At 46.8% G+C, this 19,061-nt stretch overlaps 1 protein-coding gene across 5 annotated transcripts in view; it reads right to left on the bottom strand.

Moving 5' to 3' along the window:
- The window catches only part of LOC124005007 (tetraspanin-18-like), a 141,514-nt gene that overhangs the window by 9,597 nt on the left and 112,856 nt on the right, over positions 1-19,061 (bottom strand). For 4 of the 5 annotated variants that reach the window (XM_046313835.1, XM_046313843.1, XM_046313852.1 and 1 more), the window contains 4 exons: positions 16,117-16,212; positions 3,416-3,610; positions 2,919-2,993; positions 2,686-2,784 (listed from right to left, as the gene is read on the bottom strand). In XM_046313835.1, coding sequence (XP_046169791.1) covers positions 2,686-2,784; positions 2,919-2,993; positions 3,416-3,610; positions 16,117-16,212 — 465 coding nt within the window. The remainder of the gene's footprint in view (positions 1-2,685; positions 2,785-2,918; positions 2,994-3,415; positions 3,611-16,116; positions 16,213-19,061) is intronic. The other variant, XM_046313870.1, reaches the window with a different exon arrangement.

The following is a 19,061-nucleotide window of genomic DNA, read 5'->3' on the forward strand; positions in this document are numbered from 1 at the left end:
CTTGACTATGGTGATGTAATTTACAGAATAGCCTCCAACACTCTACTCAGCACACTGGATGTAGTCTATCACGGTGCCATACGTTTTATCACCAAAGCCCCATATACAATCCGCCACTGCGACCTGTATGCTCTCGTTGGCTGGCCCTCACTACATATCTGTCGCCAAACCCACTGGCTCCAGGTCATCTTTGCTAGGTAAAGCCCCGCCTTATCTCAGCTCACTCGTCACCATAGCAACACCCACCTGTAGCATGCGCTCCAGCAGGTATATTGCACTGGTCATCCCCAAAGTCAACACTTACTTTGGACGCCTTTCCTTCCAGCATCATCTGTCAGAGCAGCTTACCGATCACTGTACCTGTACACAGCCAATCTGTAAATAGCACACCAGACTACCTCATCCCCATATTATTATATACTCTCTTACTTTTTTGCACCCCAGTATCTCTACCTCAACATCTAGCACTCCAGTATTAATGCTAAAATGTCATTATTTTTGCCTCTAGGGCCTATTTATTTCCTAGCTACCTACTCTTCTACATTTGCACACACTGTACATAGTACTGTACACTATTTGTATTTTCTTTTGTGTTATTGACTGTACGTTTGTTTGTAACTGTGTTTTTGTTGCACTGCTTTTCTTTATCTTGGCCAGGTTGCAGTTGTAAATGAGAACTTGTTCTCAACTGGCCTACCTGGTTAAATAAAGGTGAAAAAAAATGTTCAGCTCTCTCCAGAGATGTTCGATCAGGTTCAAGTCCGGGCTCTGGCTAGGCCTCTCAAGGACATTCAGAGACTTGTCCCGAAGTTACTCCTGCGTTGTCTTGGCTATGTGCTTAGGATTGTTGTTCTGTTGGAAGGTGAACCTTCGCCATCAGTCTGAGATCCTGAGCCCTCTGGAGCAGGTTTTCATCAATGATCTCTCTGTACTTTGCTGCGTTCATCTCCCCCTCGATCCTGACTATTCTCCCAGTCCCTGCCACTGAAAACATCCCCATAGCATGATGCTGCCACCACCATGCTTCACCGTGGGGATGGTGCCAGGTTTCCTCCAGACTTGAAGCTTGGCATTCAGGCCAAAGAGCTCAATCTTTCCTCAGACCAGATAATCTTGTTTATCATGGTCTGAGAGTCCTTTAGGTGCCTTTTAGCAAATTACTGAGGTGTGGGTTCCGTCAGGCCACTCTACCATAAAAGGATGATTGGTTAACTCTGTCAGAGTGATCATCGGGTTCTTGGTCACCTCCCTGACCAAGGCCCTTCTCCCCCGATTGCTCAGTTTGGCTGAGCGGCCAGCTCTAGGAAGAGCCTTGGTGGTTCCAAACTTCTTCCATTTAAGAATGATGGAGGCCACTGTGTTCTTGGGGACCTTCAATGCTGCAGAATAGTACCCTTCCCCAGATCTGTGCCTCGACACAATCCTGTCTTGGAACTCTATGGACAATTCCTTCGACCTTCTGGCTTGGTTTTTGCTCTGACATGCACTGTCAAATGTGGAACTTTATATAGACAGGTGTGTGCCTTTCCGAATCGTGTCCAATCAATTGAATTTACCAGTTTTAGCAACATCTCAAGAAGGATCAATGGAAACAGTATGCCCCTGAGCACAATTTTGAGTCTCAAAGCAAAAGGGTCTAAATACTTGTACAAAAAACAGAAATACCTTATTTATATATTTGCAAACATTTCTAAAAAGCTGTTTTCGCTTTGTCATTATGGGTTATTGTGTGTAGATTAATGAGGAAAAAAATGTACTCGGTCGTCTTCACCACCGGCTGGAGGGCATTGCTGTCATGGAAGGAGCAATTCCCGTACCAGGCCATGATGCAACCGGTCAGGACTCTCTCGATGGTGCAGCTGTAGTATTTGGAGAGGGCCTGGGGTGGCATGCTAAATTTCTTCAGCTTCAGTATCCTCAGAAAACTGGATGATGGCGTTGTTGTCGCGCAAAGCCACGCAGTCGTGGGTGAACAGGGAGTACAGAGTGCTGAGGACACTCTCCTGGCGGACCCATGTGTTCAGTGTGGTGAGTCAGTGTGGAGGAGGTGATGTTGCCAATCCTCACAGCCTGTGGTTTTCCTCTCAGGAAGTCCAGGATCCAATTGCAGAGGGTGGTGTCCAGATCCAGGGCTCTGAGCTTGGTGTCGAGCTTGGAAGGAACAATAGTGTTGAATACTGAATTGTAGTCAATGCACAGCATTCTCACATGGGTGTTCCTCTTGTTCAGATGTGTTACGACCATATGAATAGCGATGGAAATCTTCTGTGGATCTGTTGGAGCAGTAGGCAGATTTGAGTGGGTCCAGAGTGCCTGGCATGCTGGCCTTGATGTGGGACCTGACCAGCCTCTCGAAGCACTTCATGATGACCTGGGTTAGTGTGATGTGGCGATAGTCATTTGGACATGTCACCTTGTTTTTCTTGGGCCCTGGGACGATAGTGGTCTCCTTGAATCAAGTGGGGACTACAGCCTGAGACAGGGACAGGTTGAAGATGTCCAAGAAGACGCCTGCTAAGTAGATAATTGTATTTTGTATATCTACCAAAAGCAAGTATCAGGGTTGGGGTCAATTCCCTTTCAAGTCAGTCAATTCTGGGAGTGAACTGATTGGAATTGACTTGAATTGAGTATATTGAAATGGAATTGACCTCAAGCTTAGCAAGTAAAGTATTTTAGCCTTACAGTGTTCATGATAGCGTTCCACGTTCCAGTGAAGACATCAGTGTTATTGTAGCCCTGGTAGTGCCTCTTCAGCTCCTTCGTGAAGTACTCTCTTGTCAGCTATACAGGACATGGAGAATGTTAGTATTAGTTCTGTATGGTCAGAGGTTTTACTGTGTCACCATGATGAACGGGACAGTGTTTGCCCACTACAGTGGATGGTCATAGGATCTATAAGGAGAGAATTTACTCACATGCTCCCGGAATATGAAGGCCAGGATGGCTGCAGCTAGTTCCGCCAGGAAGATGACCAGGATGAGCATGAAGAACTGCAGGGGCACAGGAGAGACAGCAGGAGGGAGGGAGAGAGAGGGAGGGGGGGGTGGACAAGACATTCAGTGAGAGGAGAGATGGAGAGAGATAAAGGGAGAGAACGAGTAATAGACTTAGTGTCAGCAAAAGTGAGTGCGAGTCACAAAAAAAATCAAAATTACCTATGCATGTGGCCTGGTGCACCGAAGGCAAATTATTGGAAGCATGAAATATACTCTGTTTTATTATGGCTAATTTATTTTTCCATCTATCTCAGCCCAGCATGACTCTCTCTCGCTCACATACAAAGAGCAGCAGACACTTGTTCTCAATGATGACTCCAAAGCAGCAAAGGAATGTTGATAACACTGTTATAAAGCTGTGACCTACTGTACTATCACAATTACTCTATAATATAACACAGTGTAGGCCTACTTACAAACATCAGCAGACACTTGTTCTCCCGGATGGCTCCACAGCAGCCCAGGAAGCCCAATAGGAAAAGCATTCCCCCCATGGCCAGGATGATGTAGACTCCTGTGAAGAGCAGAGGGTTGGCTGCTACGATCTCCTTGAAGCCTGTAGGGTCCACCAGCACCCACACACCCACACCCAGGAGGAAGGAGCCTCCCAGCTTGGAAAAAGAGGGGAGAGTGGGAGAGAGAGAGTTAAGTGGGGCAAAAAAGTATTTAGTCAGCCACCAATTGTGCAGGTTCTCCCACTTAAAAAGATGAGAGAAGCCTGTCATTTCCATCATAGGTACACTTCAACTATGACAGACAAAATGAGAAAAAAATCCATAAAATCACATTGTAGGATTTTTAATGAATTTATTTGCAAATTATGGTGGAAAATAAGTATTTGGTCACCTACAAACAAGCAAGATTTCTGGCTCTCACAGACCTGTAACTTCTTCTTTAAGAGGCTCCCCTGTCCTCCACTCATTATTAATGGCACCTGTTTGAACTTATTATCATTATAAAAGACACCTGTCCACAACCTCAAACAGTCACACTCCAAACTCCACTATGGCCAAGACCAAGAGCTGTCAAAGGACACCAGAAACAAAATTGTAGACCTGCACCAGGCTGGGAAGACTGAATCTGCAATAGGTAAGCAGCTTGGTTTGAAGAAATCAACTGTGGGAGCAATTATTAGGAAATGGAAGACATACAAGACCACTGATAATATCCCTCAATCTGGGGCTCCATGCAAGATCTCACCCCGTAGGGTCAAAATGATCAAAAGAACCGTGAGCAAAAATCCCAGAACCACATGGGGGGACCTAGTGAATGACCTGCAGAGAGCTGGGACCAAAGTAACAAATCCTACCATCAGTAACACACTATGCCACCAGGGACTCAAATCCTGCAGTGCCAGACGTATCCCCCTGCTTAAGCCAGTACATGTCCAGGCCTGTCTAAAGTTTGCTAGAGAGCATTTGGATGATCCAGAAGAAGATTGGGAGAATGTCATATGTTCAGATGAAACCAAAATAGAACTTTTTGGTAAAAACTCAACTCGTTGTGTTTGGAGGACAAAGAATGCTGAGTTGCATCCAAAGAACACCATACCTACTGTGAAGCATGGGAGTGGAAACATCATGTTTTGGGGCTGTTTTTCAGCAAAGGGACCAGGACAACTGATCCGTGTAAAGGAAAGAATGGGGCCATGTATCGTGATATTTTGAGTGAAAACCTCCTTCCATCAGCAAGGGCATTGAAGATGAAACATGGCTGGGTCTTTCAGCATGACAATGATCCCAAACACACCACCCGGGCAACGAAGGAGTTGCTTCGTAAGAAGCATTTCAATGTCCTGGAGTGGCCTAGCCAGTCTCTAGATCTCAACCCTATAGAAAATCTTTGGAGGGAGTTGAAAGTCCGTGTTGCCCAGCAACAGCCCCAAAACATCACTGCTCTAGAGGAGATCTGCATGGAGGAATGGGCCAAAATGCCAGCAATAGTGTGTGAAAACCTTGTGAAGACTGACAGAAAACATTTGACCTCTGTCATTGCCAACAAAGGGTATATAACAAAGTATTGAGATAAACTTTTGTTATTGACCAAATACTTATTTTCCACCATAATTTGCAAATAAATTCATTAAAAATTCGACAATGTGATTTTCTGGATTTTTTGTCTCATTTTGTCTGTCATAGTTGAAGTGTACCTATGATGAAAATGACAGGCCTCTCATCTTTTTAAGTGGGAGAACTTGCACAATTAGTGGCTGACAAAATACTTGCCCCACTGTAATAATTACAATTAATGGAAGAAACAGAACATGTGCAGTTGAGGTAGGAAACCTAACAGGGACTTATGAAAACCTCACCAAAGAGGGATGGAGGGAGAGTTAAATCACCCTCACAACCTCTACTTTTTCAATACGGTACTCCTGACCTCCTTGTATGTGACTCCTCCATCTTGGCTCCATGTCCATGTTATCAGCTATACAAGTCATATTTACATGATGACTGTATGTCAGAGTGTCACTGGCTCTGTAGTAGATCCTGAGGAAGTCTGTGCGAGGAGGAAATTGGGTCAGCACTCCCTCTAATGGTGTCTCTGACTCTGTTCTCGTCTCCCTATCTTTGCAACTGTTCCCCCAAGAGATAATTTCAGCTCTTTCATAAGACCAATGTGTTACATTTGTATACCTCTTGCAGGGGAGTAACATGTAAAATGTTGTGTGTTCCTTATGTTTCCTTATGTGGTAGTATGGCAAAGTAACTGAATGTTGAAGGCTTCAATGAAAAGTCATAGCAAGCCAAGAGCAGTCTCCGGGAGATATTCCCACCTCTGAGAGAAGTCGCTGGTGTAGAGCCGGCTGCTTCCTCCAGCCAATCTTCCAGCTTTCCATCAGCCCTGAGTGCCCTGCCCACCTCTCTGCCATAGAAACCTCTCCAATTTCTTTGCCAGCTACCTGGCTGTTTATTTACCACCACAGACAAATGCTGGCACTAAGACCGCACTCAGTCAGCTGTATAAGGAAATAAGCAAACAGGAAACCACTCACTCAGAGGCGGTGCTCCTAGTGGCCGGAGACTTTAATGCAGGGAAACTTAAATCAGTTCTAACAAATTTCGATCACCATGTTAAATGTTCAAACAGAGGGAAAAAAATTATTGATCACCTGTACTCCACACACAGAGACGCATACAAAGCTTTCCCTCGCCCTCCAGTTGGTAAATCCGACCACAACTCTATCCTCCAGATTTATGCTTACAAGCAAAAATTAAAGCAGGAAGCACCAGTGAATCGGTCTATAAAAAAGTGGTCAGATGAAGCAGATGCTAAACTACAGGACTGTTTTGCTATCACAGACTGGAAATTGTTCTGGGATTCTTACGATGGCATTGAGGAGTACACCACATCAGTCACTGGCTTTATCAATAAGTGTATTGAGGACATCGTCCCCACAGTGACTGTAGTACATACCCAAACCAGAAGCCATGGATTACAGGCAACATTCACACTGAGCTAAAGGGTAGAGTTGCCGCCTTCAAGGTGCGGGACTTAACCTGGAAGCTTTCAAGAAATCCTGCTATGCCATGCGACGTACCATCAAACAGGGAAAGCGTCAATACAGAGCTAAGATTGAATCACTGGCTCCGGGCTTGCAAACTATTACAGACTACAAAGGGAAGCACAGCCGCGAGTTGCCCAGTGACACGAGCCTACCAGACGAGCTAAATCACTTCTATGCTCACTTCTAGGCAAGCAACAATGCATGCATGAGAGAATCAACTGTTCCAAACGACTCTGTGATCACGCTCTCCGTAGCCGACGTGAGTAAGACCTTTAAACAGGTCAACATACACAAGGCTGCGGGGCCAGACGGATTACCAGGACGTGTGCTTTGGTTATGTGCTGACCAACTGGCAGGTGTCTTCACTGACATTTTCAACATGTCCCTGATTGAGTCTGTAATACCAACATGTTTCAAGCTGACCACCATAGTCCCTGTGCTCAAGAACACAAAGACAACATGCCTAAATGACTACAGACCCGTAGCACTCACGTCCGTAACCATGAAGTGCTTTGAGAGGTTGGTAATGGCTCACATCAAGACCATTTCCCCAGAAACCCTAGACCCACTCCAATTTGCACACCGCCCAAACAATCCACAGATGATGCAATCTCTATTGAACTCCATACTGCCCTTTCCCACCTGGAAAAAAGGAATACTTACGTGAGAATGCTATTCATTGACTCCAGCTCAGCGTTCAACACCATAGTACCCTCAAAGCTCATCACTAAGCTAAGGCTCCTGGGACTAAACACCTCCCTCTACAACTGGATCCTGGACTTCCTGACAGGCTGCCCCCAGGTGGTGAGGGTAGGTAGCAACACATCTGCCACGCTGATCCTCAACACTGGAGCTCCACAGGGGTGCGTGCTCAGTCCCTTCCTGTACTCCCTGTTCACCCACGACTGCATGGCCAGGCACAACTCCAACACCATCATTACGTTTGCAGACGATACAACAGTGGTAGGCCTGATCACCGACACTGACGAGACAGCCTATAGGGAGGAGGTCAGAGACCTGGCCGGGTGTTGCCAGAATAACAACGCATCCCTCAACGTAACCAAGACTAAGGAGATGATTGTGGACTACAGGCAAAGGAGCACCGAGCATGACCCCATTCTCATCGACGGGGCTGTAGCAGGTTGAAAGCTTCAAGTTCCTTGGTGTCCACATCAACAACAAACTAGAATGGTCCAAACACACCAACACAGTCGTGAAGAGGGCACGACAAAGCCTATTCCCCCTCAGGAAACCAAAACGATTTGGCATGGGTCCTGAGATCCTCAAAAGGTTCTACAGCTGCAACATCAAGAGCATTCTGACTGGTTGCATCACTGCCTGGTACGGCAATTGCTCGGCCTCTGGCCGCAAGGCACTACAGAGGGTAATGCGTACGGCCCAGTACATCACTGGGGCTAAGCTGTCTGCCATCTAGGGCCTCTATAACAGGCGATTTCAGAGGAAGGCCCTAAAAATGGTCAAAAACCCCAGCCATAGACTGTTCTCTCTACTACTGCATGGCAAGCGGTACCAGAGTGCCAAGTCTAGGACAAAAAAGCTTCTCAACAGGTAACAGACTCCTGAACAGGTAATCAAATGGCTACCCGGACTATTTGCACTGTGTGCCCCTCCCCAACTCCTCTTTTTACACTGCTGCTACTCTCGATTTATCATATATGCATCGTCACTTTAAGAGCGTCTGCTAAATGACTTAAATGTAAATGTAAATGTAATCTATACATTCGTGTACATACTACCTCATTTGGGCCGACCAACCAGTGCTCCTACACATTGGCTAACCAGGGTATCTGCATTGTGTCCCACCACCCGCCACCCGCCACCCACCACTCGCCAATCCCTATTTTACATGACTACTACTCTCTGTTCATCATATATGCATAGTCACTTGACCATATCTACCTCAATCAGCCTGACTTTTATTTTATTTTTTATTTCACCTTATAACCAGGTAGGCTAGTTGAGGACAAGTTCTCATTTGCAACTGCGACCTAGCCAAGATAAAGCGTAGCAATTCGACACATACAACAACAGAGTTATTCATGGAATAAACAAAACATACAGTCATTATTAAGGTAGAACAAAAGAAAACAAAAAGTCTATATACAGTGAGTGCAAATGAGGTATGTTAAGGAAATAAATAGGCCATGGTGGCGAAGTAATTACAATATAGAAATTAAACACTGGAATGGTAGATTGGCAGAAGATGAATGTGCAGGTAGAGATACTGGGGTGCAAAGGAGCAAAATAAATACGTGTATGGGGATGTGGTAGGTAGATAGATGGGCTGTTTCAGCGTGGCTGAGGTGCACCCGTGACCGGCTCGGAAACCAGATTGCACAGCGGAGAAGGTACGGTGGGATTCGAGATGGTCAGGGACCTGTTTGTTGACTTGGTTTTCGAAGACCTTAGATAGGCAGGGCAGGATGGATATAGGTCTGTAACAGTTTGGGTCCATGGTGTCTCCCCCCGTTGAAGAGGGGGATGACTGTGGCAGCTTTCCAATCCTTGGGGGATCTCAGAAGATATGAAAGAGAGGTTGAACAGGCTGGTAATAGGGGTTGCGACAATGGCGGCGGATAGTTTCAGAAATAGAGGGTCCAGATTGTCAAGCCCAGCTGATTTGTACGGGTCCAGGTTTTGTAGCTCTTTCAGAACATCTGCTATCTGGATTTGGGTAAAGGAGAACCTGGAGAGGCTTGGGCGAGTAGCTGCGGGGGGGCGGGGGGGGGGGGGGGGGGCAGAGCTGTTGGCCGAATAAATGTGTTGTATTAGATTTGCCCCAAACAGTAGCGAGCCCCAAACTTAACACACTAAGTTCCATTCTCCATATGTTCAACCACATTGGTGGCTGCATCATGTATGCGTATGTGTGTAATCGTTAAGGACTGGGGAGTTTTTCAAGATAAAGAAACAGAACGGAGCTAAGCACAAAAAATATCCTAGAGCAAAACCAGGTTCAGTCTGCTTTTCACCAGAAACTGAAAGATGATTTCACCTTTCTTCAGCAGGTCAATAAACTAAAACTCAAGGCCAAATCTACACTGGAGTTGCTTACCAAGAAGACAGTGAATGTTTGAGTGGCCGAGTTACAGTTTTGACTTAAATCTGCTTGAAAATCTATGGCAAGACTTGAAAATAGTTGTCTAGCAATGGTCAACAATCAATTTGACAGAACTTGAAGAATTTTGAAAAGAATAATGGGCAAATACTATACAATGCAAGTGTGCAAGAACTTAAGGACTTACCCAGACTCTAACACATATTAACTCAGGGGTGTGAATACTTATGTAAATTAGATATTTAATTTTCAATACATTTTTTATACATTTGCAAAAATGTTTAAACATGTTTCCTTTTGTTATTATGGGGTATTGTGTTACAACCTGAATTTAAATTTGATTACATATATCTTCTTGCACAACTACACACCACAAAATGTGGAATAAGTCCAGTGGTATGAATACCTAAGGTAGGTTAGTGGGGGGCCTCAGCTAACTGCCATTGCCCCCTTTCCTCTACCTCTCAAAGTGAATCCACCCTTCCCTCCATTCCTCCCTCCTGAACATTCTCTTATCTCCATCCTCTCGCTTTCACTAAACCCTATCTGGAGCACCAGTGGGTGACTCTTTAGTGATTAGGAGAAGTGGGATAGGAAGGAAAGGAGAAGAGGGGGTAGAGATATGAGCATCACACACTCATCCTCACACCATTCCCTTCCTCCTGGGAAAGAACCTGTCTTTCAATAAATGTCCAAGAAAACGTTCTGTCAAAGGCAGAGCTTAGAGCTATAGAGGCAACCATTGTCATGCAGGTGAAAGAGGACCCAAAAGCGACTTGGCGAAAACAGAGTCTTTAATCCAGTAAAGTGAATACAAACAAAAAAACACAACTTTCACTCGAAATGACGAGGACAAACTGGAGACTCGATCTTGAACAGCAGGTGAACAGCAGGTTGCCTCGGGAAGGCACTCGAACCAGACAGACTCAGACACCTGCTCACCACGCAGCATCTGAGGAAAACACGACACGACAGGGCGATACACAATCACAGCACGGTGAATTCTAAACACGGAACCGACAGGACAGGAACGGAACACAAAGGAAGAAATAGGGACTCTAATCAGGGGAAAGGATCGGGAACAGGTGTGGGAAGACTAAATGATTGATTAGGGGAATAGGAACAGCTGGGAGCAGGAACGGAACGATAGAGAGAAGAGAGAGCGAGAGAGTGAGAGAGGGAGGGGGAGAGAGAGGGATAGAAAGAGGGAAAGAACCTAATAAGACCAGCAGAGGGAAACGAATAGAATGGGGAGCACAGGGACAAGACATGATAATAAATGACAAACATGACAGTACCCCCCACTCACCGAGCGCCTCCTGGCGCACTCGAGGAGGAATCCTGGCGGCAACGGAGGAAATCATCAATGAGTGAACGGTCCAGCACGTCCCGAGACGGAACCCAACTCCTCTCCTCAGGACCGTAACCCTCCCAATCCACTAAGTATTGGTGACCCCGTCCCCGAGAACGCATGTCCATGATCTTATGTACCTTGTAAATAGGTGCGCTCTCGACAAGGACGGGAGGGGGAGGGAAGACGAACGGGGTGCGAAGAAAGGGCTTAACACAGGAGACATGGAAGACAGGATGGACGCGACGAAGATGTCGCGGAAGAAGCAGTCGCACAGCGACAGGATTGACGACCTGGGAAACACGGAACGGACCAATGAACCGCGGAGTCAACTTACGAGAAGCTGTCGTAAGAGGAAGGTTGCGAGTGGAAAGCCACACTCTCTGGCCGCAACAATACCTTGGACTCTTAATCCTGCGTTTATTGGCGGCTCTCACAGTCTGTGCCCTGTAACGGCAAAGTGCAGACCTCACCCTCCTCCAGGTGCGCTCACAACGTTGGACAAACGCTTGAGCGGAGGGAACGCTGGACTCGGCAAGCTGGGATGAGAACAGAGGAGGCTGGTAACCCAGACTACTCTGAAACGGAGATAACCCGGTAGCAGACGAAGGAAGCGAATTGTGAGCGTATTCTGCCCAGGGGAGCTGTTCTGCCCAAGACGCAGGGTTTCTGAAAGAAAGACTGCGTAGTATGCGACCAATCGTCTGATTGGCCCTCTCTGCTTGACCGTTAGACTGGGGATGAAACCCGGAAGAGAGACTGACGGACGCACCAATCAAACGACAGAACTCCCTCCAAAACTGTGACGTGAATTGCGGGCCTCTGTCTGAAACGGCGTCTAACGGGAGGCCATGAATTCTGAATACATTCTCGATAATGATTTGTGCCGTCTCCTTAGCGGAAGGAAGTTTAGCGAGGGGAATGAAATGTGCCGCCTTAGAGAACCTATCGACAACCGTAAGAATCACAGTCTTCCCCGCAGACAAAGGCAGACCGGTAATGAAGTCTAGGGCGATGTGAGACCATGGTCGAGAAGGAATGGGGAGCGGTCTGAGACGACCGGCAGGAGGAGAGTTACCCGACTTAGTCTGCGCGCAGTCCGAACAAGCAGCCACGAAACGGCGCGTGTCACGCTCCTGAGTCGGCCACCAAAAGCGCTGGCGAATAGACGCAAGAGTGCCTCGAACACCGGGATGACCAGCTAACTTGGCAGAGTGAGCCCACTGAAGAACAGCCAGACGAGTGGAAACAGGAACGAAAAGGAGGTTACTAGGACAAGCGCGCGGCGACGCAGTGTGCGTGAGTGCTTGCTTAACCTGTCTCTCAATTCCCCAGACTGTTAACCCGACAACACGCCCATAAGGAAGAATCCCTCGGGATCAGTAGAAGCCACAGAAGAACTAAACAGACGGGATAAGGCATCAGGCTTGGTGTTCTTGCTACCCGGACGGTAAGAAATCACAAACTCGAAACGAGCGAAAAACAACGCCCAACGAGCTTGACGGGCATTAAGTCGTTTGGCAGAACGGATGTACTCAAGGTTCTTATGGTCTGTCCAAACGACAAAAGGAACGGTCGCCCCCTCCAACCACTGTCGCCATTCGCCTAGGGCTAAGCGGATGGCGAGCAGTTCACGGTTACCCACATCATAGTTGCGCTCAGATGGCGACAGGCGATGAGAAAAATAAGCGCAAGGATGAACCTTATCGTCAGACTGGAAGCGCTGGGATAGAATGGCTCCCACGCCTACCTCTGAAGCGTCAACCTCGACAATGAATTGTCTAGTGACGTCAGGAGTAACGAGGATAGGAGCGGACGTAAAACGTTCTTTTAGAAGATCAAAAGCTCCCTGGGCGGAACCGGACCACTTAAAACACGTCTTGACAGAAGTAAGAGCTGTGAGAGGGGCAGCAACTTGACCGAAATTACGAATGAAACGCCGATAGAAATTAGCGAAACCTAAAAAGCGCTGCAACTCGACACGTGACCTTGGAACGGGCCAATCACTGACAGCTTGGACCTTAGCGGAATCCATCTGAATGCCTTCAGCGGAAATAACGGAACCGAGAAAAGTAACGGAGGAGACATGAAAAGAGCACTTCTCAGCCTTTACGTAGAGACAATTCTCTAAAAGGCGCTGTAGAACACGTCGAACGTGCTGAACATGAATCTCGAGTGACGGAGAAAAATCAGGATATCGTCAAGATAGACAAAAACAAAGATGTTCAGCATGTCTCTCAGAACATCATTAACTAATGCCTGAAAAACAGCTGGCGCATTGGCGAGACCGAACGGCAGAACCCGGTACTCAAAATGCCCTAACGGAGTGTTAAACGCCGTTTTCCACTCGTCCCCCTCTCTGATGCGCACGAGATGGTAAGCGTTACGAAGGTCCAACTTAGTAAAGCACCTGGCTCCCTGCAGAATCTCGAAGGCTGATGACATAGGGGAAGCGCATAACGATTCTTAACCGTTATGTCATTCAGCCCTCGATAATCCACGCAGGGGCGCAGAGTACCGTCCTTCTTCTTAACAAAAAGAACCCCGCCCCGGCCGGAGAGGAAGAAGGCACTATGGTACCGGCGTCAAGAGACACAGACAAATAATCCTCGAGAGCCTTACGTTCGGGAGCCGACAGAGAGTATAGTCTACCCCGAGGAGGAGTGGTCCCCGGAAGGAGATCAATACTACAATCATACGACCGGTGAGGAGGAAGGGAGTTGGCTCGGGACCGACTGAAGACCGTGCGCAGATCATGATATTCCTCCGGCACTCCTGTCAAATCGCCAGGTTCCTCCTGAGAAGTAGGGACAGAAGAAACGGGAGGGATGGCAGACATTAAACACTTCACATGACAAGAAACGTTCCAGGATAGGATAGAATTACTAGACCAATTAATAGAAGGATTATGACATACTAGCCAGGGATGACCCAAAACAACAGGTGTAAACGGTGAACGGAAAATCAAAAAAGAAATAGTCTCACTGTGGTTACCAGATACTGTGAGGGTTAAAGGTAGTGTCTCAAATCTGATACTGGGAAGATGACTACCATCTAAGGCGAACATGGGCGTAGGCTTCTCTAACTCTCTGAAAGGAATGTCATGTTTCCGAACCCATGCTTCGTCCATGAAACAACCCTCAGCCCCAGAGTCTATCAAGGCACTACATGTAGCACCCGAACCGGTCCAGCGTAGATGGACCGACAAAGTAGTACAGGATTTTGATGGAGAGACTTGAGTAGTTGCGCTCACCTGTAGCCCTCCGCTTACAGATGAGCTCTGGCTTTTACTGGACATGAATTAACAAAATGTCCAGCAACTCCGCAATAGAGGCACAGGCGGTTGGTGATCCTCCGTTCCCTCTCCTTAGTCGAGATGCGAATCCCTCCCAGCTGCATGGGCTCAGACTCTGAGCCAGAGGAGGGAGATGGTTGCGATGCGGAGCAGGGAAACACCGTTGATGCGAGCTCTCTTCCACGAGCCCGGTGACGAAGATCTACCCGTCGTTCTATGCGGATGGCGAGAGCAATCAAAGAGTCCACATCTGAAGGAACCTCCCGGGAGAGAATCTCATCCTTAACCACTGCGTGGAGTCCCTCCAGAAAACGAGCGAGCAGCGCCGGCTCGTTCCACTCACTAGAGGCAGCAAGAGTGCGAAACTCAATAGAATAATCCGTTATGGACCGTTCACCTTGGCATAAGGAAGCCAGGGCCCTAGAAGCCTCCCTACCAAAAACTGAACGGTCAAAAACCCGAATCATCTCCTCTTTAAAGTTCTGGAACTTGTTAGAGCAATCAGCCCTTGCCTCCCAGATAGCTGTGCCCCATTCTCGAGCCCGGCCAGTAAGGAGTGAAATGACGTAAGCAACCCGAGCTCTCTCTCTAGAGTATGTGTTGGGTTGGAGAGAGAACACAATCTCACACTGCGTGAGAAAGGAGCGGCACTCAGTGGGCTGCCCGGAGTAGCAAGGTGGGTTATTAACCCTAGGTTCTGGAGGCTCGGCAGGCCAGGAAGTAACAGGTGGCACGAGACGTAGACTCTGGAACTGTCCAGAGAGGTCGGAAACCTGAGCGGCCCGGTTCTCCACGGCATGGCGAGCAGCAGACAATTCCTGCTCGTGTCTGCCGAGCATGGCTCCTTGGATCTCGACGGCAGTGTAACGAGCGTCTGAAGTCGCTGGGTCCATTCCTTGGTCGGTTCCTTCTGTCATGCAGGTGAAAGAGGACCCAAAAGCGACTTGGCGAAAACAGAGTCTTTAATCCAGTAAAGTGAATACAAACAAAAAAACACAACTTTCACTCGAAATGACGAGGACAAACTGGAGACTCGATCTTGAACAGCAGGTGAACAGCAGGTTGCCTCGGGAAGGCACTCGAACCAGACAGACTCAGACACCTGCTCACCACGCAGCATCTGAGGAAAACACGACACGACAGGGCGATACACAATCACAGCACGGTGAATTCTAAACACGGAACCGACAGGACAGGAACGGAACACAAAGGAAGAAATAGGGACTCTAATCAGGGGAAAGGATCGGGAACAGGTGTGGGAAGACTAAATGATTGATTAGGGGAATAGGAACAGCTGGGAGCAGGAACGGAACGATAGAGAGAAGAGAGAGCGAGAGAGTGAGAGAGGGAGGGGGAGAGGGATAGAAAGAGGGAAAGAACCTAATAAGACCAGCAGAGGGAAACGAATAGAATGGGGAGCACAGGGACAAGACATGATAATAAATGACAAACATGACAACCATTGTCTCATGGGATGGTGGGAGGGTAGAATTGTCTGAGAGTATAAACAAAGGAATGGACATGGTAACAGTCACTGGTTGCTACTGAGAAGTTATTCAACCCTCCCCACTAAATGTAATTATATGACCCTCCTCACCACTACCCCCATACCCCCAGTTATTGGCTCTCTCTGGAGTTACCTTTGATTGTCTGATCAAAACTGAACAAGCAAAACGTCAATTGCAAGCTGCATACCCCGTGGAACTGTAAATATGTGTCATCACCAAAATGCCTCCGTGTCTTATTAAATACATGTGAGACCACAATAGAGAGATGGAAAGAGTACTGTTAGATACCATAGGAGGATATATAGGATATACAGAATATATACAGTGTACTGTATATAGGAGGACAGCTTATAATAGGGCGTAAGAGAATACTTACGAAGATGAGAAAGTTGAAGACAAACATGAGGTATTTGATGCAGCTGAGACAGTCTCTGTCCATGGCTGTCCCTCTCGCTGAAGCCTCTCCCAGCCCCTGAGAGAGATAACACACAGAGACAGAGCAGTCATTTAAACTGATTTTGTTCTGCAAGAATACACACAACACAAAACCCAGCACTCACTTTTTAATGAGTTCAGCCCATCAAATATACAGTACCAGTCAAAGGTTTTGACACACCCAGTAATTCAAGGGATTTTCTTCATTTGTACTATTTTCTACATTGTAGAATAATAGTGAAGACATCAAAACTATGAATTAACACATATGGAATCATGTAGTAACCAAAAAAGTGTGAAACAACTCTGAGATTTGAGATTCTTCAAAGTAGCCACCCGTTGCATTGACATCTTTGCACACTCTTCACATTCTCTCAACCAGCAAATTAAATGCTTTTCCAACAGCCTTGAAGGTGTTCCCACATATGCTGAGCTCTTGTTGGCTGCTTTTTCTTCACTCTGCGGTCCAATTCATCACCAACCATCTCAATTGGGTTGACATCGGATGATTGTGGAGGCTAGGTCATCTGATGCAGCACTCCATCACTCTCCTGCTTGGTCAAATAGCCCTTACACAGCCTGGAGGTGTGTTGGATCATTGTCCTTTTAAAAAACAAATGATAGTACACTAAGCACAAACCAGACAGGATGGTGTATCACTGCAGAATGCTGTGGTAGCCATGCTGATTAAGTGTGCCTTGAATTCTAAACAAATCACTGACAGTGTCACCAGCAAAGCACCCCCACACCATAACACCTCCTCCTCCACGCTTCACGGTGGGAACCACACATGCAGAGATCATCGATTCACCTACTCTGTGTCTCACAAAGACACAGCATTTGAAACCAAAGATCTCAAATTTGGACTCATCAGACCAAAGGACAGATTTCCACCGGTCTGATGTCCATTGCTCGTGTTTCTTGGCCCAAACAAGTCTCCTCTTCTTATTGGTGTCCTTTGGTAGTGGTTTCTTTGCAGCAATTAGACCATGAAGGCCCGATTCACACAGTCTCCTCTGAACAGTTGATGTTGAAATGTGTCTTACTTGACCTCTGTGAAGCATTTACTTGGGCTGCAATTTCTAAGGCTGGTAACTCTAATGAATGTATCCTCTGCAGCAGAGCTAACTCTGGGTCTTCCTTTCCTGTGGCTGTCCTCAAGAGAGACAGTTTCATCATAGCACTTGATGGTTTTTGCGATTGCACTTGAAGAAACTTTCAAAGTTCTTGATTTTCCGGATTGACTGATCTTCATGTCTTAAAGTAATGATGGAGTGTAGTTTCTCTTTGCTTATTTGAGCTGTTCTTGATCTGTTCTTGCTTTTACCAAATAGGGCTATCTTCTGTATTCCACCCCTACCTCACAACACAACTGATTGGCTCAAACCCATTAAGGCAAGAAACTCTACAAATGAACTTTTAACAAGGCACATCTGTTAAATTAAACGCATTCCAGGTGACTACTTCATGAAGCTTGTTGAGAGAATGCCAAGAGTGTGCAAAGCTGTCATTAAGGCAAAGGGTGGCTCCTTTGAAAAACTCAAATATATTTTGATTTGTTTAACACTTTTCTTTTGGATACCACATGATTCCATGTGTTATTTCATGTCTTCAATATTATTCTACAATGTAGAAAATATTAAAAATAAAGAAAACCCCTGGAATGAGTAGGTATGTCCAAACCTTTGACTGGTATTGTACAAAAACAAAGTGAGTATCTTCATTTCAGCCAATATAATCGCAACAGAAAAACACCAAAATCATACCAACAGGCATTCTGCAACAGCAACACTTTCTGAACTAAACCAGAAACCTACAGTATAGGTTAGGACATCAACATATTCACAGTGTCAGAACCACACAACATGACATGGCACACAACTCGGTGAGCCCCCAAATTGTGACTGAAAACTTGTAAGTGTTTAACTTTGCTAGTATCGGCCCCTCCCAGGGTATTTTCTGGAATGGGGCTTAGGTAATGAGCATAGCTGTCATGTTTTGTCATTGATTATCATGCCTTGTCCCTGTTCTTCTCCTTCTATTCGTTTCCCTCTGCTGGTCTTATTAGGTTCTTTCCCTCTTTCTATCCCTCTCTCTCCCCCTCCCTCTCTCACTCTCCCGCTCTCTCTTCTCTCTATCGTTCCGTTCCTGCTCCCAGCTGTTCCTATTCCCCTAATCAATCATTTAGTCTTCCCACACCTGTTCCCGATCCTTTTCCCTGATTAGAGTCCCTATTTCTCTCCTTGTTATTCGTTTCTGCCCTGTCGGTTCCTTGTCTAGAATTCACCGTGCTGTGTTTGTGTATCGCCCTGTCGTGTCGTGTTTTCCTCAGATGCTGCGTGGTGAGCAGGTGTCTGAGTCTGTTTGGTTCAAGTGCCTTCCCGAGGCAACCTGCTGTTCACCTGCTGTTCAAGATCGAGTCTCCAGTTTGTCCTCGTCATTTCGAGTGAAAGTTGTGTTTTTTGATTGTATTTACTTTACTGGATTAAAGACTCTGTTTTCGCCAAGTCGCTTTTGGGTCCTCTTTCACCTGCATGACAGAAGGAACCGACCAAGGAATGGACCCAGCGACTTCAGACGCTCGTTACACTGCCGTCGAGATCCAAGGAGCCATGCTCGGCAGACACGAGCAGGAATTGTCTGCTGCTCGCCATGCCGTGGAGAACCTGGCCGCTCAGGTTTCCGACCTCTCTGGACAGTTCCAGAGTCTTCGTCTTGTGCCACCTGTTACTTCCTGGCCTGCCGAGCCTCCAGAACCTAGGGTTAATAACCCACCTTGCTACTCCGGGCAGCCCACTGAGTGCCGCTCCTTTCTCACGCAGTGTGAGATTGTGTTCTCTCTCCAACCCAACACATACTCTAGAGAGAGAGCTCGGGTTGCTTACG

The sequence above is a fragment of the Oncorhynchus gorbuscha genome, linkage group LG02 (genome assembly GCF_021184085.1).
Source record: "Oncorhynchus gorbuscha isolate QuinsamMale2020 ecotype Even-year linkage group LG02, OgorEven_v1.0, whole genome shotgun sequence".
Classification (NCBI taxonomy): Eukaryota; Metazoa; Chordata; class Actinopteri; order Salmoniformes; family Salmonidae; genus Oncorhynchus; species Oncorhynchus gorbuscha.